The sequence below is a fragment of the Scyliorhinus torazame genome, chromosome 6 (assembly GCF_047496885.1).
Source record: "Scyliorhinus torazame isolate Kashiwa2021f chromosome 6, sScyTor2.1, whole genome shotgun sequence".
Classification (NCBI taxonomy): Eukaryota; Metazoa; Chordata; class Chondrichthyes; order Carcharhiniformes; family Scyliorhinidae; genus Scyliorhinus; species Scyliorhinus torazame.
Genome location: NC_092712.1, coordinates 193634510 through 193658859, shown reverse-complemented (window position 1 = coordinate 193658859; position 24350 = coordinate 193634510). Strand labels below are relative to the sequence as shown.

The following is a 24350-nucleotide window of genomic DNA, read 5'->3' as shown; positions in this document are numbered from 1 at the left end:
GAAATATACACAATGCCCTCTGAGTTTTTCAAATGTCATTACTTACATGATTTTTCAAGTGCAAAGTGAATCAAATCAACTTTGGTTGCAGTGGTTTTTCGAAGTAAAAACATCTCACTTACATCAAATGCTACACATCTTTTTCTGATGAGTGACACTTCTGCAGTCTGGAGGGCTGCAACTTCATGCTTCACAGAAACAGCAATCTTCTTTGTATTATTCCACTTTTCTGGTAACTCCTATTGATCATTGAACAGTTTGTTTGCATCAAAAAATACTTTTACCGAATCTCCTTTAACTTTTATTTTGAAAGCAAATGTTATTCATAAAAACGAGTTGAGCTGCTGTGGAATTACACGCAATGGTGGAGGAGGGGGATAATTAATGTCTTTGCCACCTGTGCCATATTTTTGTTCCATTGATTTTAGTGGATCAAAGAGGTTGGGTTCTACAGCTGGCAAGTGACCCACTGTGCCAGGTTACTGCACAGGCAGTGAATGTAAAAATTATTTCCAAGGACTGAAGTCCAACCAAAGACAGCTGCTGAAATAATGGGCAGGATTCTCCGCCCCGCCGAGCCACATTTATGCCCCGACCAGCCAGCGGGATTCTCCGTTACACCAGCTGCTCAATGGGATTTCCCATTGTGGGGCAGCCTCACGCCGTCGGGAAACCTCCAGGCGCCGGCATAACGGAGAATCACGCCGGCGGAGAATCCCAGCCAATGTGTCCACCAAACCCAGGTGGATGCTTCAACCGTCCAATGTTAAAATTCAACAATCAAAACAAGGAGCCATTTTATATCGCAAAGTTCCATTCTTTTTAAAATCAAATACGGTTTTCTCAATAAACTTAACAGAAAGTATATGTGAACAAAGAAAAAAAAAATCTACCTCTAGCTGCATGTAAACTTGGTCTGGAATGCTTTGTTCATAACTCTCAAGAAGAGTAATTGTCTCCTTTAAAGGTTCGAAAAGTTGATCAGTGGTGGTCTGTCTGTCTCTCACGGCCATTAGATGTCCCATTATATCAACAAGGCCATTATAGTCTCCTTCTTTCACTTTCTTCTTAAGTCCCTTATCTGTCACCTTTATAAATTCTTCAAGTTCACTCAGGCTGTTGTGAAAGAAAAAGTCAAAAACTGTGCTCATTCTTGTGAGAACAGGTTAAAATGGAAAACATAATAAAATGTACACTCTTGCCAAATTTCTGATGGGGGACTATAACTTCCAGCCCTTGTCTAATGGTTTTCAGGGGCAAAATTCTCCGGTATCGGCGCGATGTCCGCCGACTGGCGCCCAAAACGGCGCAAATCAGTAGTGCATCGCGCCGTCCCAAAGGTGCGGAATGCTCCGCATCTTTGGGGGCCGAGCCCCAACCTTAAGGGGCTAGGCCGGCGCCGGACGAATTTCCGCCCCGCCAGCTGGCGGAAAAGGCCTTTGGTGCCCCGCCAGCTGGAGCAGAAATGACATCTCCGGGCGGCGCATGCGCGGGAGCGTTAGCGACCGCTGACGGCATTCCCGCGCATGCGCAGTGGAGGGAGTCTCTTCCGCCTCCGCCATGGTGGAGACCGTGGCGAAGGCGGAAGGAAAAGAGTGCCCCCACGGCACAGGCCCGCCCGCGGATCGGTGGGCCCCGATCGCGGGCCAGGCCACTGTGGGGGCACACCCCCGGGGCCAGATCGCCCCGCGCACCCCCCAGGACCCCGGAGCCCGCCCGCGCCGTCTTGTCCCGCCGGTAAGGTAGGTGGTTTAATCTACGCCGGCGGGACAGGCATTTTAGCGGCGGGACTTCGGCCCATCTGGGCCGGAGAATCGCGGGGGGGGGGGGGGGGGGGGGGGCGCCAACCGGCGCGGCGCGATTCCCGTCCCCCGCCGAATATACGGTGCCGGAGAATTCGGCAACCGGTGGGGGCGGGATTCACGCCAGCCCCCGCCGATTCTCCGACCCGGCGGGGGGGTCGGAGAATCTCGCCCCAGATTTTGTTTAGAATTGTAACAAACAGCAACGGCAGAATTCTGTTCTGTCGTTTAGAAGCTGAGGTTTTCGCTCCATAACTAAGCACTGCTGGTTGTACTCTCCCGGGCCTTGTGAACATTACCCGCTGTAAAATGTTAGCTTTGTTCATCATGGAATTTACAGTGCAGAAGGAGGCCATTCGGCCCATCGAGTCTGCACCAGCCCTTGGAAAGAGCACACTACCCAAGCCCACGCCCACACAACCTCCCTATACCCGTAACCCAGTAACCCCACCCAACCTTTTCTTGGGCACCAAGGGCAATTTAACATGGCCAATCCACCTAACCTGCACATCTTTAGACTGTGGGAGGAAACCGGAGCACCCGGAGGAAACCCACGCAGACACGGGGAGAACGTCCAGGCTCCGCACAGACAATTGAACCCAAGTCGGGAATTGAACCTGGGACCCTGGAGCTGTGAAGCAACTGTGCTAACCACTGTGCTGCCATGCCTCCTGAAAAGTGGGTGTTTACCAGAAAAGTGGAATAATACAAATGAAGCTGAATAGCCAATTCTGTGTAATTGCCATCACCTAAGCACAAATATCTCAATTTGTGCATTTTCCTCTTCGTTTATAGCTTCAGTTACTGATTTGGTATATTACAGCAAATTTCTCCGACCAGCAGTGCAACATGATAAAGTCCGTAAGATTAAACATGAATGCAAGCAACTAGTGTATCTGGGAACCCCTAAAGGTAGACTGCAAACATTTATTTTCAAATCCCTGAAATGGGAAGTTATTCACCTATCAGTAACATAATGCATGAGGTGTTCTTTAAACATCCAGCTCCATTTTTTGATTGTATTTAACAATGCCATCTTAAATGGTTTAATGTCAACTTTAAACCAACTATCGAAGACTCGAATGTCTTCAAATTTGCTGATCTGAATATACAGGTTTTCATAGATATCAATCTGTAAAACAAAACACAAAGTTAATAATTAACCAGAAGAATTTCTATTCTTTTAAGCTCGCATTGGAATATTATGCTTGCAAACTATAACTTGCAGCATAGTATGTTTTATGTCAAATCATTAAACAGTTTTGCAAATATTGTAAAATAAAACTTGGTTAAAACAGGCTGGATTTTTAACTGCATTATAGAGTGGTGGAATATTAGCTTGCCTTAGAATTTTCCACACAATGATATGCATCTTGACTTTGTCCGATAGTGTAAAATGGATAATATTGAATCTACAGCCCCTTTTAGTCCTCTCCCAATTTTTGTTTCCATTAACTTCAATAAATAAAAACCAGGAGATGCAAAATTGGCTGCTGATTCACCCTTACCTGGTTTTCACAAAGTCAAGATTTACCCTCGTGAGTTCTCCATCTGAGCTGTCTCACAACAAGGAAGCACTTGAGCAGAGACCAGTTGGGTAATCAATAACACTGAAGCGAGAGAGACCAGTGGGGTAATCAATAACATTGGAGCGAGAGCAGCAACAGCTGGGTCTCATGAACAGGCTGAACTTGGACAGGGTATGAGGAGAGGTATGAGAGATAATAGAGAAAGATGAAGGTTCACATCTAGGGTGGGTGACATTTGTACTTCGGTATGCTAGAAGATTAGGAAAAACAAATTCACCAAGTTAATATTGAGATAAGGAATACAGCAATTATATATGAAAATTATTCAGAGTGTCTGTGATTGTGGGTGCATCATCTGCAGAAGGCAGAGAACCCAGAACAGACATGCCTGGAGGGAGAAAAGTCAAGTCAAGCTAGGCCACTCTAAACCATCAACTAATATTCAGTATTGACAGAGAGCTTCAGTTATTAGCTTCCTTTAGTGGATGGTTCTGGGTAGCTGGCTGTTAGGGAATGGGAGGAGGGAAGCAATGTACTATTGATCCTGAAAATCCACAGGTGTAATTTCAGATATTAAGCTGGATTTCACCTCCACTGTTGATTCAACCAAAGTATCTGAGATGAACAAGATGGCAATGCACTGTCAGACTGTTGGAATCTACCTGTCTTATGCAACTGGAAATCCACCACCTGCTCAACATTGGTGGGATTGAGTGATGGCAGTAGGTGTGTTGGAGGAAATTGGTTGTTCAGGGTCCCAAGATACTTAATAGCCTCCTCTGCCTCTGTATAAGTTGTCAATCCAATTTAATTTTTCTAACTGCACCACCTTGGAGATTCTGAATTCTTTCCCTTTCTTGGAGAATTGAACTATTTCACAAATGTTTTTGTACTTTGTAAACATGCATAATTTACACAGCATCCCAAGATGACAATGATTAATAAAGGATTCGAATGATCGAATAAGACATAAAATAAGCAATCAAAAAGTAAAAATGCAAACATGCCGTGTTGTATTTGTTGTATTCAAACATCTACTAATCATTCTTGTATGTTCCTTTAGTGTCTACCTTTTGGATGCCTTTCTCTGTCCTGATGTGCCTTTGCAGTGCTCTGTGAATGAATGCTGCATGACTAGTGGAAGGCTGCTGACTTTCAGTGAAGGAGACGGCACATGGTCTTTTTTTTTTTGCAGGGGGGAGGGGGTCATCCTCGAGCAGCCCTGGGCCGCTCAACATAGATGGCAGAAGTCCTGGGCACCGGCTGATAGGCAACAGCAAGGGGAGGTGAAAGGTATGGGAGGACAAATGCTCTCTTCCCAAGAGAGGGTGACATGGAACCACTGTTCGTGTCCTGGGGTGCTGTCTCAGAAATAAGAGTAATTGGAGGACAGATTTCTGGATGTCTGTGATACCCTGTAAGCTCCTTTCCACACTGTCACCACCGCCATATGACAGCAGCTTTAGCTTGCTCTAATTCAGTCTGAGTTCCCACTGCAGAACTCGGACATTGGTTGGCTGCTGTTTGCATTGCGATGGAAGCTGAAACATAGACAATCATAAACTACATCATGGGTGAATACACCCATCCTGCCCCCGTGGAGGACCCTGCGAGAGCTGAAAAGTTGTGAATCTGCCAGCACAAAACAGTTTGCAATTCTCCCAATGGAGGTTTTTGACGGTCAGTTCTCCTGGTAACGTGAATACCGTTTGCATTCACTTGCATCTTATGAGTGCTGTTTAAAACAGCTCATCGTCAAAATCTCATTATGCCTTCCAATCTTGTGTCATGCCAGTGGGAAATTATGTTGGCATCAGACCCATTTAAAAAATAGTGGCATGCACAAGCTGGACTTCAGTTCACTCGAGACGTCAAGATGAGTGCAACATACACAACCTGCCTGCCATAGCACTGTGCCACTCCTATTGAGCTGAACGCCACCCTGCTGGGGCAGACTAGTTCAATCCCTCCGGCTCTGTGCCAAGCTGGTCTTCATTGACAACACTTTGCTGCGGGATTCATCATGGACCCTTCACTCCAACAGTACAGAGTTTGGCCGGGGATGGGGTGCAAGCTGAGGGAGGGTGCTGACAAAGACAAGAAGAACCAGGGGGTGGAATGACGAGAGGGCACGATGGCAGGCAGAGATGTAAGGAGATGGATGAGGATGATGAACAATGGAAAACAAAAGAACACCAAGGGGAGGGAAGCTGACCCCAAGAAGGCTATGTAAAAAAACTCACCAACAAGGGGGGGTCAAAGGGATACCACATCATTTACATGAACAGGATGCACGAAGACTCCAGATATTCTGGGTAGAGATCCAAGTAGGGCAAGGGCGGAGGGTGGTTGAATCGAGGAACATACTTCTTGAGGCTGCGAGCATTTTGGCTCTGGGATGCTGACATCCTGCACGGTGTGGCAAGGACAGGTCAGCTAGGGAGGGTGATTTAAGTGTGCCGGACATGTGTTTAAATATCGCCCCAGAACCGTACCACCTGCCAGCGGCCAGGCAAATATGTTGCCACCCTGCCTGATGATTCGCAGGGAAACTTGCCTGTGCATTATTAATGCGGTGAAATCCCACCATTCTGGCCAGCAGGAAAGGCACCACCTGATAAAAGCTAATTACTGCGGATGCTGGAATCTGAAACAAAACAGAAAATGCTGGAAAATCTCAGCAGGTCTGGCAGCATCTGTAGGGAGAGAAAAGAGCTAACGTTTCGAGTCCGATGACTCTTTGTCAAAGCTAACAGACAGAGAAAGTGGAAATATTTATATTGTGGAGTGAGAATGAACGATGAGTCATAGCCACAGAAACCCAGGGAAACCGGGTGCTAATGGCCACAGAAACCAAGGGGAAAGAGTGCTAATGGCAGTCCCCAGAGAGAACCAAAGGTGTGAGAGGCCAAACAGCAGAGAAACTAACTTCAGAGGCTAAACTGCGACAGGTGGAGATGTGGGGGGAGGGGAAGGGGGATGCAAAGGTGAGAAGGGATAAGGAAACGTGGATAAATATATATTAAGAAAAAAATGGTAAAAGAGAGGTGAAATGAAATGGGATGAAAACAAATGGGTTGAGGTGGGGTGGAGCTAATCATCTGAAGTTGTTGTATCCAATGTTGAGACCGGAAGGCTGCAGCGTGCCTAACCGGAAGTTGAGATGTTGTTCCTCCAGTTTGCATTGAGCTTCACTGGGACATTGCAGCAGGTCAAGGACAGGCATGTGGGCATGGGAGCAGGGTCTTTTGTTAAAATGGCACGGGAAGTCAGGGTCCTGAATGCGAACAGAGGTAGGGGCACAGTGATATACAGTTGGGAGGGAGTCTTCAACATTGACTCTGGGCCTCATCAAGTCTCATGGCTTCAGGTTAAACATGGGCAAGAAAACCTCCCGCTGATTACCTCGTACCAGCCACCATCAGCTGATGAATCAGTACTCCTTTGTGTTGAACACCACTTAGAGGAAGCACGGAGGTTGGCAAGGGTGCAGAACATGCTCTGGGTGGGGACTCTTCAATATCCATCACAAAGAGTGGCTTGGTTGTACCACCACAGACAGAGCTAGCCGGGTCCTAAAGCTGCTAGACTGGGACTGCAGCAGGTGGTGAGGGAACCAACAAGAGGGAAAAACATACGTGACCTCATCCTCACCTATCTGCCTGCTGCAACTGCATCTGTCCATGACGTGTCGGTAGATGTGCCAAAGTCCCGTCTTCACATTAAGGATACGCTCCATCAAATTGTGTGGCACTACCACTGTGCTAAATGGGATGGACTTTGAACAGATATAGCAACTCAAGACTGGGCAAGTCTAACAACACTTAAGAAGCTCGACACCAACCAGGACAAAGCAGCCCGCTTGATTGCTCCTCCCACAAACATTCAAACCCTCCACCACTGACGAGCAGTGGCAGCCGTGTGTACTATCTACAAGATGCACTGCAGTAACTTACCAAGGTTCCTTAGACAGCACCTTCTAAACCCACTACCATCTGGAAGGCCAAGAGCAGCACATACCCGAGTTCCTCACCCCCTGGAGGTACCCCTCCAAGTCACTCATCACCCTGACTAGGAAGTATATCGCCGTTCCTTCACTGTCGCTGTGGCAACATGCTGGAACTCCCTCCCTAACAGCACAGTGGGTGCACGTACACCTCAAGGACTGCAGCGGTTCAAGAGGCAACTCACCAACACCTTCTGAAGGGCAACTAGGGATGGGCAATAAATGCTGGCCTAACCAATTTTTCAAAAAACATCATGCAGCTGAGCTTCTTCTGTCACTGCACCAGGTCCACTAGGGTTGACTCGTGATCAGACAGTCTATCTGCTTAATTGTTTTTTTTAAAAAAATCAGTGACTGGAGAATTTCCTTGCCGCAGATACAGGTTTTCTCTCCTTTCCATCTCCTCCAGCAAGACCTCCAGTGCCACCTCCAAAACGTTTGGAGCCACACTTCCTCTGTTGTCATTCCTCACTCTTTTCCAGGTCAGATTTTCTCCAACCACGACTCCCAAACCAACACCAACAAAACGTCTGCCTTGTAAGGATATACAGACTACCTTTAAACAGTGCAGCCTAGCTTTAATGGTGCGGATCACTAATTATATTGTCCCTTGCTTATATGTCCTTCCAACAAACAGCATGGTTAACACAAGGTGGGCAGAGAGATCATCTAAATGAGCAGGCAGCACAAAGTTGTATTGCTGGCAGCAGTGTACACCATCCAAAAGATGCACTGCAGTGACTTGCCAAGGCTCTTGCGACAGCACTTCCAAACCTAAACCCTCTGCCACCAAGAAGGATAAGGGTATAAAGATGCATGGGAGCACCACCACGTGCAAGTTCCCCTCCAAATTACAAACCATCCTAACTTGAAAGTACATCAGCACTCCTTCACTGTTGCTGGGTCAAAATCCTGGAATTCCTTTCCTAACAGCACTGTAGATGTACCTACAATACAGGAACGGCAGGAGTTCAAGGTGACAACTGTAAACTAACTTTCTCAAGGGCAATTAGGAATGCACAACAAATGCTGGAGCTTGCTAATGACACTCATTCCATTAACAAAAAGTAAAACCTTGCACTGTGATCTCTGCGTCCATTTTCAGGGCTATCCAATTGGTCCGCTTTGTGTTTCACGGCGCACATTTGGAATACTAGGAACCCAGAAGTTTAATTTCATTATGCTTTAATATTACAATTTCACAAAAATAGTTTTTCATATGAATAAAAGACTATAGTTTAGCAAATGTTATTCTTACCTGTTCCTTAAACTGTTCTGTAGTAGGGGGACACTCAGGAACACCTTCGTCAGCATGAGTTTCAATCTCCTCTGCAGTTAACACATGGCTGTATAGCAAGAACTGCCTCATGAATTCTATCCTATCATCGACCCACAGGTAAGAGTGTGCGTCAAATGAATTCCTGTATTCCACAGCTTTGTTAATGACCTCTGTTACCCTATCCATGACCTCTTGCCGTATCTCTGACAGGTCAAGGATATCTTCCATGTCACTCTGTGTGAAGAAACAGCCCATTTTATATTTTCCTCGTAGCCACAATGGTTAGCCAAGTGGTCATGATATTAGACTAGCAACCCAACAGTCTTAATATTAATCTCATCCTCTGTGGTTGATCCTTAATAGCCTCAAGACAACGAATGTCAGCAATAAATACTAATTTGTCAGTGGTGTCTACATTTCATGAACAAATTAAAACTAAATGAACCAAGAGGGCAACACTTGATTTCATTTGGAAAATCTAAATATGTCGGATTTTTTAGTCAATTTACATACTACCAAATTTACTCAATGTGGAATCCCATGGGTGGGATTCTCCGAAACGGCGGCTAAGAGTTGATGCCGGCGTAAACATCGGAGCGTTTCACGCCTGCGTTAACGGGCCCCTTGACCCAGCGATTCTGTAGCCCACAGGGGGCTAGCAGGGCGCCGGAGTGCTCTGAGCAGCTCCGGCTGCTGATACGGGGCCCTGCACTTCCAGCCATGGGTCCGTGCATGCGCACGGTGACCCCGTGCAACATGGCGGATCCACACAGCGGACCGCTCCACAATATAGGCCACCCTCAGATCGCACGCACCTGCCGATCGGTGGTCCCCGATCGTGAGCCTGGCCGTCCTGGAGGCCCCCCCCCACCCCCCATCCCCGGGTGACGGAGTCCCCCGCCCCCCACCAGGGCAGTCGTGGACTGAGTCTGCAGCTGACACCCTGAGTGCCCGCCGGGTGGAACCATTTTAGAACCACACTGGTGGGAACTCGGCCAGTTGCCGGCGGAGAATCGCCGTGGGGGCCTCTATCAATGGCCCCCGACCGGCATCGCATCGACCGCGCACGTGCGATTGGTGGCTATTCTCTGGTGACCGGATGAATCGCTGGAGCGGAGTCGCGCCGAATTTCGGCATCAACGCCCATTCTCTGTCCCCGCACCAAGCGCGATTGAGGCGCAGACGCTCGGAGCATCCCGCCCAAGGACTTTTTATAGCAGACACAGTGGGACAGATTTTCCCCATGTGGTGAGCCGCAGTATAGCTAACATTTGAGGTTCAGGCCTTATTAACATAGAACAAACTTGACTGTTGCTGAAAAAAAGAGATGCAGTCAAAGATTTTTGTCTTGCACTCATCAGGACAGATGCAAGAATGCCAAATTTCCGGTGGAACAACAATTTATATTGCATGAGAAAATGGGGTTGATTGGTTGACAAGTGCACCAGAGGACGGCTGCTGCCCTGCAAGGCTTTTGTTTAATTCAAAGATGCAATTCCTGAGAATGTTTCTTTTGTCAGCTGAGGACAGGTCTTAGCGAACGAACAGTTTCTAGCAAGCATAACTGAGCCAAACTGAAAGCCCAACCTTAATTTGATTGTTAATGTAATTCTTAGCACACTGGGGATCGTTCAGAAAGTGCTCTCATCATGGAATCACATCTATTGCTTTAAGTTCTGATTTTTTCAAGCACGGGCTGGTTGAGTACAATCAGCACTCTGCCTATTGCGAATACCCAAAGTTACTTGCTGTGTGATTCTATCAGCCGACTTTAGGACGTATGGTTTATGGACCAGGGATTGCATTGGTGTATTCATATACTTCATATAACACATTATTCATTTGTGTGATAGGCAGAATATATTTTCTGGCTTGCGTAATGAGTAATTACTTTGGAAAAAAAGGAACGTAGTATTTGAATTTCAGTGCCAGAGCAATGCCAGGTGAGTTCAACTCTTCCATTTTGATTTTATTCTTCCCCACGTACCAGTTTGTACCTTTTTTTCACATTTTTGCTTGCAGTACTGACCTCTAGTCCACTATAAACACCTACTCTGGAACAATGCTTTGCCTCTTTACTACTCCCATTACCACTCCCTTTGCCCATTGGTTCCATGGCACCTTTGGTATTTAATCTCCTCCTTATCCTCTAACCTTTCCCTGACCTTCCCTTTTGTTCCACTTGATGCCCCCTCCCTCACTTTTTCAATGGTATAACAGCCATCGTATTTCTACCTCTGTTCAGTTCTGAAGAAGAATTTTAGACTCAATGCTAATTCTATGTTTGCCTGACCCCAGATGATGCCAGATCTGTTGAGCTTTGCCAGCACTTTGTTTTTAGTTTCAGAATTTAAAGGCAAATGTTAGATGTGATTCCATGATCACACAGCACTCGCTGAGCAGCCCCTAGTGTACTAAGAATTATACTGACAAACCAATTTAAGATTATCAGTCAGGCTCTCAATGTGGCTCACTTACGTTTGCTTGAAGCTGCATATATTTATAGGCAGAAACCTGTCCCCTGCCAGCAAAAGGCTGTGTGCCTTTTTGTATTCAACAAAAGCCTGCGAGACAATACTTGCCTGGTGAATTCTCCATGGCAAAGCCTCAACCAGAGTCGGCTTGCCAATCAATCAGCATCCTTTATTCACGCAGTAAAATTGTTGTTCCTTCTGATCTGATGAGTGCAAGATGAAAATCTTTGACAGCACATCAAGTTTTTCAGCAATAGATAAATAATTTGGGTACAAAATTGCAGATTCACCTTTAAAAGAAAAGCCAAGGAATTGTACACTTCAGTTTTGTGGTCATCAGACTATAACAACATGGATTATTTTTTAAATGTCATATTTTCTCTCTATATAGGGGCTGGTTTAGCACAGTGGGCTAAGCAGCCGGCTTGTAATGCAGAACAAGGCCAGCAGCGCGGATTCAATTCCCATACCAGCCTCCCCGAACAGGAGCCGGAATGTGGCGACCAAGGGCTTTTCACAGTAACTTCATTGAAGCCTACTTGTGACCATTAGCAATTATTATTATTAAAATTAAATTTCATATTCATTACCTGGTAATTATCAAACTCAAGGTGATCAGCCACTCTCTTCACCTGTGCAGCCATTTTGTAAACATCACTTATTAATTCTTCAACTAAATCATAGAATCCATCAGCGGCATCTTTATCCAGCGACGGTTTGAATACAATTTCAGGGATATTTAAGATCATTTGTGAAACAAACAACGGTGAAGGTTTCAAAGTAGCTTCAGTATTCTCAAAGAAAAACTCTAGAGAGCATGAAATACCATTGAAGAAACCATCTAAAACCATGTCATCAACGTACTCCAAATAGGTCTTCCATGATTCAGTACCTGGGTCTGCTTTCAGAAGGCTGAGATTCTCCTGTTAATTAAAAACAAATTAAGATATGGTATTATCTTAGGCCTTCTGAGGCTTTAAAAAAAACATAATCTTTTCATTCACAAAATAACCTGTCATAAGTCAAGTCAAACCAACTGGAATTTGAATTACTTGTCACGGGCCTGAGATGTATTAGAATCCTGATCTATTTCTATTTTATTCCCAACACGTTAACACATGATATACCATATATTTTTTTAAATATTGAGACTGTAGTGGTGAAAATGAACTCACTAAATGAAGGAGTGAAAGCTGGCTTGCCTTCACTACATTGACATCCTAACTGAAATGATTGGTGCAATTTTATGAAATTGCATGCTGTGCACTAAACCTTACCTGTGGGAAGTGAATTTGGGGGTCACTCCCAGTGATCCTTAATTCATTAAAATAAAGGGACAGAAAATCGTAGAGGGGCAAGCCTTGAAATCTCAATTTCTACTCCCAGTAGTCAAAGCTTTATTTGAGGAGTAGCGTTTTGTAAAACTGCTCAATGTGTCATGTTGCTTCTAAATGCTAATTATTTTGTAGTTTTGTATGCAATGATTGTACGGTCATCTTTCCCATTTGATTAAAACCAACATATAGAAAATAGTTGGCAGCAGGACCACAATTTTTTGATGTGCATTCACAATGTGCAGGGCACTTTATTGCAAGCAAAGATTTGACAGAGGTACCTCAGTAGTTTAGTACTAAAATAATTAGTCATGGATATGACATCTCTCTATAATTGCTATCACTATACATGTTCCCTGTATTCTGCACTCTAAATAGAATGGGAGAAGATCCCCAGCAGTGGAATATAATCATTTGCAATAACCTTGCAGAGTTTCAGAAACCACAAGTGTGCAAGTAGAATGCCAATACGTTGTATTCAATACTGAGGCACATGTAACCATCACAACTGAGACACAAGACCTGCTGAAATTGGGAAGGGTGGGTGGGGGGAAAAAAAGAATGCTGGATATAATGGCTGCCCTTGACATTAAGGCAGCATTTGATAGAGAGTGGCATCAACAAGTCTGAGTAAAATTAAATTCAATGAGAATCGGAAGTAAAACAGTCCACAGGTTAGCGCAAAGGAAATAGTTCTGGCGATTGGAGGCCAATTATCCCAGGCTCAGCACAATGCTGCTGGGGTTCCTCAGGGTAGTGTCCTGGGCCCAATCATCTTCAGCTGCTTCATCAATGATCTTCTCTCCATCGTTAGGTCAGATTTGGTGATGTTCACTTATGAACACTTATGGTCAGTCTGAGGATATGGGGGAGGCCATTTAGGACAGAGGTTGAGGAGAAATTTCTTCACCCAGAGAGTTACTGGCCTGTGGAATTCGTTACCACAGGCCAAAACATTGTATGTTTTCAAGCAGCATTTAAGGCAAAGGGAATCAAAGGATTTGGGGGGAAAGCGGGATTAGGCTATTGAGATGGACGATCAGCCATGAATATAATGAATGGCAGAGCAGGCTCGAAGGGCAGAATAGCCTCCTCCTGCTCCTATTTAATGATTTAATGTAGCCTATTCCAATTTGCTCATTGCAGAGATCAAGAGAGATTACTAATCCAGAGATTATTACCTTCATGGTTCTCCTTTTAATTTAGCCCCTAGATGCTTATACTCCCTTTGCAGAACTTCTTTCTTAGTCCCACCAATGGCATGCACCATGCCAACTGGGCCCTTCCCCTCCCATTCAAAGTTCCTCTCCAACAGCATCAATTCTCTAATTAGACAGTCCGGTACGATAAACAAATTCCTTTTTACAACTTCGGTATGATATTTGGAACAAAATGACCGTTCCATCATACGCCCTACAGATCCTGCTCTCATTTATTTGTATTCATGTGGGCATCACTGGCTGGGCCAGTATTAATTGCCCATAGCCCTAGAATTGAGTGATTTGCTGGGAAATTTCAAAGGGCATTACACACTATAGGTCAGGCCAGGTAAGGACAGCAGATTTCCTTATCAGGTGATACAGACTGGTTTTTACGACAATCGACAATGGTTTCATGCTTATTTGTAACCTTTAATTTTGGCTTTTATCGGACTGAAATTCCACCATCTGCATCGAATTTGAATTGCCGTCCCCATTGCATTACTTTGAATCTCTGGATTTGTAGGCCAGTGACAGTACCATTATGCCATCAAGTTTAGAATATCACTCAACTCTTATCAGTAGTTATAAGTAGTTTAACTATTTAAGCAATAAGTTTAATAAATATTTAATCTCTACAGTACCAATTTAAACTACTGCCCCCATTTAGAGGGATAAGTAAAAGTCTTATGACACCAGATTAAAGTCCAACAGGTTTGTTTCAAAACACCAGCTTTCAGAACACAGCTCCTTCCTCAGGTGAGAGGGATAAAATCTCAAAGCTCACCAAACAATCATCTACCAGTTCACCTAATTAATACTTTTGCTTAGTCAACAGCTACTTTCAGTTGAAAAAAGGTGTAAAAAGGAGCACCTCCTTCCCTCCCTGCACCGAATTCCCACCTGCAGCAAAATCCCAAGTTAGCACTTGTTCCTTGTCGCACTCAGGCCTCATCGTCTCCACTCTGTGCTTTCACTCTGTGATGGAACACTCTCTGCTTGTTTGGATGAGGAGACTCCAACAACCCTCAGGAAACTCAACACAATCCAGGACAAAGCAGCATTTGTGAAAGGCACCCCATCCACCATCTTAAACATTCACTTCCTCCACCACTGACGCACATTGGCAGCAGTGGGTAACATCTACAAGATGCAATGTAGAACACATCATGCTAATGCAACAGTATCTTCCAAACTTTGACCTCTACCATCTGGAATGGCAGCAGATATGCTTGGGAGCACCACCACCTGCAAATTCCCCTCCAAGCCACTTGCCATCCTGACCTGGAACCAAATGACTGTTTCATCACTGTCATTGTGTCAAATCCTTAGAACTCCCTTACGAACACCACATAGACCACAGCAGTTTAAGGAGGAGGCTCACCACCACCACATTCTCATGGGCAATTAGGTTTGAGCAACAAATGCTAGCCTTGCCAGTAATGGTCACAAACGAGAACTTTTTAAAAATCTCCATAATTGTCTACTAGAATCATCATATTTTTCCTCTGCCGTCCTTGCTTCTACTCTGGTTTGATGGGTTCTGAGATGGGTGTTACGTCCGATGCATGATCTGCATATTGAGCACCACCCACCCTGCACGTTGTTTTTGGAGGGTCAGACAGATGAGTTGTTTGGAGGTTTGTGGGCTTTCTTCTACACCTCAACATCACCTCTCCGTGCTTCCAACAAAGCCATTTGATAATGTGAGGAATGCAGGAATTTAGATATATTGGATTATAAATATTTGGCAATTGAATGGTTAAAAGCCTGGGGCTAGAGTGTGTTTGACTGCAGTAGTTACGTTTTTAAGAAATAATCTTGTTTTGCAAGACCAGAAAGCTTTTGGGAGCCAGAGGTGAAATTGACCAGGGTAACAAGCCTGGGCTAATGCACTGTTGTTTGACTTGGGGGAGTCCCTAGAGTTAATGGGCTGGATTCTGTGCCAACAGGATTGTCCGCTTCGCCATCCGCACACTCACGCCAGCGGATTTCCCGATGGCATGGGGTGCCCACAATAGGAAACCCCATTGGCCAGCTGACGGAACTGAGGATCCCACTGCTGGCGGGGGTGCACTGCACTGGAAAACGGGTACGGCGGGACGGAGTATCCAGCCCACTGTGTTTTCAGCCTGGGGAGTTCATTTGTTTTCACCTTGGGAGATGATATCATTGCTGGGTGGAGCTAAAGTATTCAGACATTTTGAAAAAGCTTTTTGAGTTGTGATCTGATAACTTTTTGGACCACAAATAAGGTATTTTGCTCACAGTAGCATAGTTAAAAAGAGTAATAGTATTTAAAGCCGAACAGACTTGTCTGAGGACAAGGGAAAAGCTGAAACAAACCAGTTGAAACAGCTTTTTGAAGACATCCAGCCAGAGTCTGCAGGGGTTCGAACAGGAGCCAAATTGGTTCGGGAAAGCAAGTATTATATTGGGATGTGGGAGGGATTGAGAGCTATATGTTTTTTGTTTCTTGTTGTTTAATTGGGAATAGAGATAGTAATTAAGTTTATTGCATTTACTGTATTGAGTAGTATTGTTAAGAGGTAATTGTAAGTTATTTTCGGGTGTGATATTGAAGAGTCTAATAGTTTGTTAACAATAAAATTGTGTTTTAAAATACCACATCCCTATTTCTTTGTGCGTTCACTCCTCGAGTGAAGTATTCTTTCTGTGCAGTCTTAAAAAATGAAATAAAATATAGGGGTTTGAGTCCAGTATCCTAGCCATTGTTTGGCCCTGGGGAGTTTCTCACCAGTTTAGCCCACACTTAGATTTTGTTTAGCACTGGGGAACTGAACTCTGAAATCGGGCCGCCATTTTGAAAGGGTGCCCCAATCTGAAAGTGAGCTTGTGGCACCCCCTACCCATGGGCAATGTTTACCCCACACTCATGGACACTACCCCACACCCCCAAGTGAGATTCTCCCCTCTCCAGTCTCCCCCAAGCCCCCTTACAGCACCCCCACCCTTCAAGACCTCCACCTGTCACCCCCCCCCCCTAACATCCTGGAGGCCCCTACTTACCTGCCCTGCACTGTCTCACCCTTCAAACCCCCATCCATCCTCATTTCATGGGCATGGTACACCTGACCCTTGGCAGTGTCATCCTGACACTCGGACACCCTTGCACTGCCACTCTGCCACCCAGGCAGTGCACCTGCCGGCTTGACAGTGCCATCTGGGCACCTCGGCACTACCAGATGGCAGTGACAAGGTGCCATCTGGCAGTGCCAAGGTGCCCGCGTTCCAGGGGAGGGGCAGGGAGCCACCCTGCACTTACCCTGACCACCCAGGAGTCTCTGATGGGCCGGGAACCCACCCCCTCCTGGGTACTGTTCCGCCTGGTCCACATTAAGCACCTGTCTGCAGCCTCCCAGGGGAGGCCGGAGAATCGACGGAGGCCGGTGGATCCTGGGCAGATAGGTCGTAAGTAGGCTTACGACCTATTCCAGCGACCATCATTTGGTCCCGCCCATTTTGAGCAGAGTTCCAACTCTGACATCTCGCGGAACTCCAGTGAACCTCGCGAGGCGCAGAGCCTGTCAGGAGGTCCGCTGGAAGCCTCTCCCGGGATTCTCCGGTCGCATTGTGCTCTCGCTTGAGCGTAACATGGCAAGAGAATCACACCCCGCGCCCCATGGTTCATCTGGCTGTGATCTTAACTCCTCTTTGCTGGACTTCCGGTAGCGGCCATGACCAGCTAGGTCGCATATACGGCAGCTCCCACAGGGATCGGGGTTTCGGGCCGTTGAACGGGGCGGCAGCGGCACTTGAAGGGCGGATACCGGCATGGGAACGGACGCTGGAGAGGTTTTCCCGGGTGCTGTATGTAGGGAACCAGGAGCGGGGCCGTCAAATGAGCAATTGTGGAGAAGAAAGCAGAGCGGGTCCGGGAGGACAAAATGGCGGCCGGCTCGGGTCAAGAGGCGAGAGAGCAGCAAGACTTTTTGAGGAGCTGCTTCGCAGAACTGAAATCGGAGATGCTGGCCCCTATGAAGGCCTCCATGGAAAAGATGGAGGAGGTTCAGAAGATGCAGGAGGAGACGATCAAAGAGGTGGAGAGGAAGGTGTCTGAGAATGAGGACGAGGTCCTGGGCCTGGCGGTCAGGGTGGAGGCACACGAGGCCCTACACAAGAGTTGGCAGGAGAGGCTGGAAGACCTCGAATATAGGTCTCGGAGTCACAACCTGCAGATCCTGGGCCTCCCTGAAGGTGCGGAGGGGGCGGACGCGAGCATGTATGTGACTGCAATGCTGGGGACGCTGATGGGCGCGGGGGCCTTCCCGCGGCCCTTGGAACTGAACGGGGCGCATAGGGTCCTCGCGTGGAAGCCGAGGGCAAACGAACCACCGAGGGCGATGGTGATAAGGTTCCACCACTTTACAGACAGGGAGCGTGTCCTGCATTGCGCAAAGAAGGAGCGGAGCAGTAAGTGGGAGAACGGCGAGATTCGTATATACCAAGGCTTGGGAGCTGAACTGGCGAGGAGGCGTGCGGGTTTCAACCGGGCTAAGGCGGTCCTCCACAGCAAAGGGGTGAAGTTCGGGCTCCTGCACCTGGCGAGACTTTGGGTAACATACCAGGACAGGCACCATTATTTTGATACGCCGGACGAGGCGTGGACATTCATTATGCACAAAAAGCTGGACTTGGGCTAAGGGGCAGCTGCATGTGGGCAAAATGCGCTGGCGGAGTTGTATAATCGGGGGTTGGTAAATTGTTGGTAGAGTTTAAGTTTGTTTGCTTTTCTTTTCCTGTTTTTTGTTTCAGGGGGCGGGGTAACGCACGGGTTGTCCGGCACACGGGAAGGACCCGGGTGGCACTTGCCCTCTTACCCTGTGGGGGAGGGGGGGGATTGGGGGCCTGAAGGAGGAGACAAGAGTGAGTATGGAGATAGAGGCGGGAGCGGCCGGGGTCAGCATGGGTCAGCTGACTTACGGAAGCGCAATGGGGGGAAATCAGTGCTAAGCAGGTGCTTGGCAGGTGGGGTGGGAGCGGGGAAGGCGTGCTGCTTTGCTGACTGAAGGGGAGCCAGTTGTTGGGGAGAGATGGAGAGTCGGGCTGGGGGGCCTCTGGCGGGAGGGCTGGAGTGAGCAGGGGGCACAGGCACGTGGCTGGCCGAAAAAGGGAGATGGCTAGTCGGTCTGGGGGGTGGGGGGGGTCCAGGCTGATCACGTGGAATGTGAGGGGCCTGAACGGGCCGGTCAGGAGATCCCGCGTGTTCCCGCATCTAAAGGGGTTCAAGGCGGACATGGCCATGCTGCAGGAGACGCACTTAAACTCGCTGACCAGACGAGGTTAAGGAGGGGATGGGTGGGCCAGGTGTTCCACTCGGGGCTAGACTCAAAGACCAGAGGGTTGGCAATTCTGGTTAGTAAATGGGTGACGTTTGAGGCAGGGAGCATCATGGCAGATAAGGGGGGTAGGTACATAATGGTGAGTGGCAAGCTACAGGGAGCCCGGGTGGTGTTGATGAACATGTATGCCCCGAACTGGGATGATGCGGAATTCATGAGGCAAATGTTGGGTAAAATCCCGGACTTGGGAGTCAAGTAACTTGATTATGGGGGGGGGACTTTAATACTGCCTTGGATCCTGCGTTAGACCGGTCTAAGTCCAGGTTGAGAAAGAGAAAGGCGGGGTCTAGGGCCCTGTGGGAGTTCATGGATCAGATGGGGGGCGTGGAGATTCGTGCGGCCAAGGGCGAAGAAGTTCTCCTTTTTCTCCCACGTCCATAAAGTCTACTTGCGGATTGGCTTTTTTGTGGTGAGCAGGGCATTAATCCCGAGGGTGGAGGGGGTTGGGTATTCGGCCATTGAGGTCTCGGACCATGCGCCGCATTGGGTGGACCTGCGACTGGGGGTGTAGCGGGGGCAGCACCCTCTCTGGAGACTGGATGTGGGGCTGCTGGCGGATGAAGAGGTGTGTGGGCGGATAAGGAGGAGCATTCAGAACTATGATAATGAATGATACAGGTGAGGTAACAGTGGCAGCGGTTTGGAAGGCTATTTAGGCAGTCATCAGAGGGGAGTTAATCTCTATTAGGTCCCACAGACAGAAGAGGGAGAGGGCGGAGAGGGAGAGGCTGGTGGGAGAGATGCTTAGGGTAGACAGGAAGTACGCGGAGGCCCCCGAGGGGGGCTGCTAAAGGAGCGCCGGAGACTGCAGGCGGAGTTTGATTTGCTGACCACGGGGAAGGCGGAGGCACAGTTGAGGAAAGTGAAAGAGGCAGTCTACGAGTATGGGGAGAAAGCAAGTAGGATGCTGGTGCACCAACTTCGCAGGAGAGAGGTGGCCAGGGAGGTCGGGGGAGTGCGGGATAAGGAAGGTAACACGGTGTTGAGCCGAGAGAGGATCAATGAAATCTTCAAGGAGTTTTATGGGAAGCTGTACGAGTCAGAACCCCCGAGGGGAGGGGAAGGGATGAAGCAATTTATGGATCGATTGAGGTTCCCAAGGGTGGACGAGGATCGGGTGGAGGGACTGGGGGCCCCGATTGAGTTGGAGGAGATAGTTAAGGGCTTAGAAAGTATGCGGCCGGCAAGGCCCCGGGTCCGGACGGCTTCCCTGTAGAATTTTATGAGAAGTTCTCGGAGCTACTGAGCCCACTCCTGCTAAGAACCTTTAACGAGGCAAAGGAGAGAGAAACCCTCCCCCCGACAATGTCGCAGGCATTGATCTCGCTCATTTTGAAGAAGGAGAAGGATCCGCTTCAATGTGGGTCCTCCAGGCCGATATCGCTCCTGAATGTAAATGCCAAACTGCTGGCAAAAATTCTGGCCACCAGAATAGTGGACTGTGTCCGGGAGTGATCGAGGAGGACCAGACGGGTTTCATCAAGGGCCGGCAACTGAACACAAATGTGAGGAGGCTCCTGAATATTATTATGATGCCCTCGGAGGGAGGGGACGCAGAAGTAGTGGCTGCAATGGATGCGGAGAAGGCCTTTGACAGGGTGGAGTGGGAGTACCTGTGGGAAGTGTCAGGTAGGTTTGGATTCGGGGAGGGATTCATAGGGTGGGTCAAGCTACTGTATCAGGCCCCCGTAGCGAGTGTGTCCACGAACCGGCTGAGGTCGGAGTATTTCAGGTTGCACCGAGGGACGAGGCAGGGATGCCCCTTGTCCCCATTACTATTTGCCCTGGCAATTGAGCCATTGGCCATAGCGCTTAGGACTGGAGGGTGCTGATGGGGGGGGGGGGGGCACCGAGTTTCCCTCTATGCAGATCACCTGTTGTTGTATATCTCAGACCTAATAGAGGGAATGGGGGAGGTCATGCGGATCCTGAGGGACTTTGGGAGCTTCTCGGGGTACAAGTTGAACGTGGGGAAAAGTGAGCTGTTTGTAATCCACGCTAGGGGTCAGGAGGACAGACTGGGGGAACTCCCGCTCAAGATAGTGGAGAGGAGCTGTCATTATTTAGGTATACAGGTGGCTAGGAACTGGGATGCCCTGCACAGGCTCAACTTATCTCGGCTTGTAGAGCAGATGGAGGGAGACTTTAAAAGGGGGGACATGCTCCCACTTTCCCTGGCGGGAAGAATGCAGACTGTGAAGATGACGATTCTTCCCAGATTCCTGTTCGTTTTTCAGTGCCTTCCCATTTTCATCCCAAAATCCTTTTTCAAGCGGGTGAACAGGATTATCACGGGATTTGTGTGGGCAAATAAAACCCCGCGTGTCAAAAGGCTATTCTTGGAGCGTAGCCGGGGGGTTTGGCACTGCCGAACTTCTGTAGCTACTATTGGGCGGCGAATGTGGCCATAATTAGGAAATGGGTAATGGAGGAGGGGTCGGCGTGGGGGCGGCTGGAGGCGGCGTCATGCAAAGGCACCAGCCATGGGGCACTAGTAACCGCACCGCTGCTGTTCTCGCCGGCACGATACACCACAAGCCCGGTGGTGACGTCGACGCTGAGGGTCTGGGGTCAGTGGAGGAGGCACAGGAAGGAGGGGGGGCCTCAGTTTGGACCCTGATATGGAACAATCATAGATTTGCTCCGGGCAAGATAGACGGGGGGTTTCAAGGCTGATATAGGGCAGGCATTAGAAGGATGGGAGATCTGTTCATAGATGGGACTTCCCTAGCTTGGAGGTGCTGGAGGAGAAGTTTGGCCTGCCCCCGGGAAATGCTCTCAGATACCTCCAGGAGCGGGAGTTTCTCAAAAAACAGGTGGGGACATTTCCGCTGCTACCCCCTCGAAGGATACAGGACAGGCTAGTGTCTGGCATCTGGGTAGAAGAGGGGAAGGTGTCGGACATATATCAGGAGCTGCAGGAGGCAGAGGAAGCCTCAGTCGAGGAGCTAAAGGGCAAGTGGGAGGAGGAGCTGGGCGAGGAACTGGATGAGGGCCTGTGGGCTGATGCCCTGAGCAGGGTGAATTAGTCCGCATCATGTGCCAGGCTCAGTTTGATTCAATTTAAGGTGGTGCACCGGGCTCACATGACGACGGCGAGAATGAGCAAGTTTTTTGGGGTAGAGGACAGGTGCGCGAGATGTGCAGGGAGTCCAACGAACCATGTCCATATGTTTTGGGCATGCCCGGGCTTAAAGAATTCTGGCAGGACTTCGCGAGAGCTATGTCCACGATTTTGGACGCTCGGTGAAGGTGAGCCCAGCGGGAGCGATATCTGGGGTGGCGGAGGATCCGGGAGTGCAGGAAGCAAAAGAGGCCGAGGTACTGGCCTTTGCCTTCCTGGTAGCCCGGAAACGGATCTTGTTAATGTGGAGGGCCTCGAAACACCCCCCCCCCCCCTGGAGTGTGGAGGCTTGGGTTGGTGACATGGCAGGGTTCCTCAGCCTGGAGCAAATAAAGTTCGCCTTGAGAGGGTCCTTGATGGGGTTCTCCCGGCAGTGGCAACCTTTCCTTGACTTTCTAGGGGAGCAGTAAGTGTCAGCAGCAGCAGCAACGGGGGGGGGGGGGGGGGGTGGGGTGCTCAGGTGGGGGGAATTCTTGATATAATGTGTACCTTCGTTTTGTATAATGATAACAGCCACCTAGTTTTGTTAAATATTTTTCTGTTATGTAAAAATTCTGGTTGAAAAAAACTTTAATAAAATCAAATTTTTTTTTTTTTTTTAAACTCCTCTTTGCTGTCTGCCCCCCATAACCCTTGATTCCCCTATCTATCGATAATCTATCTTACTCAGCCCTTAACAAATTCAATGATCCAGCCTCCACTGCTTTCAGGAGGCAAAATGCCACATACTAATACTCTTTGAGAGAAAACAATTCTCCTTATCTGCACCTTAAACGTTGGACTGCTTCTTAAACTGTTTCCCCTACTTCTAGACTTTCCCACAAGTGGAAACATCCTCCCAGTATTTACCCTATGATGTCCTTTCAGAATCTTATGGATCTTGTCTTAAATAATATTTAAAAAAACAAAGTAACTTTTTGAAGAAAATATCATGTGAAAATTATAATATTTCAATCTGTTGTCTATATATTTTGAATTAAAGTGAGAACATTTGATTTTATGGGTTAAGTGAAAATACCTCAGCAAAAAACAGAAAAATCCTCGAGCTGTTTTTTGAATTAGAAGTGGTCTATTGGGACTCTGGCAAGAACTGGTTTGTTTCGGTGAGATGGGAATCTAGCTGTGATCAAGACTGCCGAGTTGAAGAAGCAAATGTGTGCTCTGTCCAAGAGTTAAAAATAGAGAGGATCTTACTGCAATGTTTCATCTCTTTCACTTATTTGATTGGGAGACCTTGGCACTGCCACTGTCATTGGGCAATTGTTAATGCCCATGAGGAACAGCAATATAACACTGTTGATGGTAACTATGCTGCACCTTTGCAACTGCTTCAGGAGTCTGGTGGACCACATTTCTGCATTGGACTAGACTGGAAAAAATGTAAAACTCTGCTTCAGTCCAGAATTTGCTGCTTTTAAAAAATCTGTGACTGGTGGAAAAGGTCTAGAAAAATCTAGATCTACATCATCTTTCAAGTTTGGACCTGAATCCAATCGCACAGGGCTGCAAGGCAGATGTGAGTAGGACATGATATGGGTGCATGTGTGAAGAACTGAGCCGAGACAGGTCCTCTTTCCACTGCGGGGCTGGCGGGTGGGGATTTACACACCTGCACATGATCTATCAAAACCAAAACTTACAACAATGTGTTCTAGAAACAGTACTGATTTCTACTAACAAGGGAACCATCAACAACAGGTTTTAGTAAATCACAAAATGAATGCCATCATATAGTAACTATTGAAATTCACTCACTAAAGGACAAATATCATACTTTTTAATATATTACTGATCAATTATATTGACTTTAATTCAAATTATGTACAAATTTCAACGTGTTCCATGAATGCAGGTGAGGCCTAAGATATTTCTAGCTGAAGGGAACTCTGAAATGTTTCAGCTTGTGAGCTCAGCCTTTTAGAGTCTATGCAGCAATTTGAAATATTTGGAGTCAGAATTAGGATGGGTGTTAGGAGGCAGGACGATAAGATATATATTTTTTTTTTAACGCTGTCTGGCAACAGGGCAAGAGCTGGGTGAACAGAATAGGAGAAATAATTTTATAAGCAAATAATTTCTCAGAATTGGAACATTTTGAAGATAGATGTCTGTGTTGCCTTGCCAAACGAGCTATCATTTAACTCCATCCACCCTACTACTTTACTCAAATATTTATCCACTTCCCTTTTAAAAGTCATTATTGTAGATTCTGCTTCCAGTGCTGTAAACTTAACAAAATG

The 24350-nt window shown here is 47.4% G+C and overlaps 1 protein-coding gene across 1 annotated transcript in view; it reads right to left on the bottom strand.

The window, feature by feature from the left end:
* LOC140425201 (dynein axonemal heavy chain 11-like) overlaps nucleotides 1-24350 on the bottom strand; it is a 755586-nt gene that overhangs the window by 573739 nt on the left and 157497 nt on the right. Inside the window, 5 exon segments of the mRNA XM_072509215.1 lie at nucleotides 123-239; nucleotides 894-1116; nucleotides 2765-2934; nucleotides 8596-8850; nucleotides 11681-12013. Of these exon segments, the coding sequence (XP_072365316.1) occupies nucleotides 123-239; nucleotides 894-1116; nucleotides 2765-2934; nucleotides 8596-8850; nucleotides 11681-12013 (1098 nt within the window).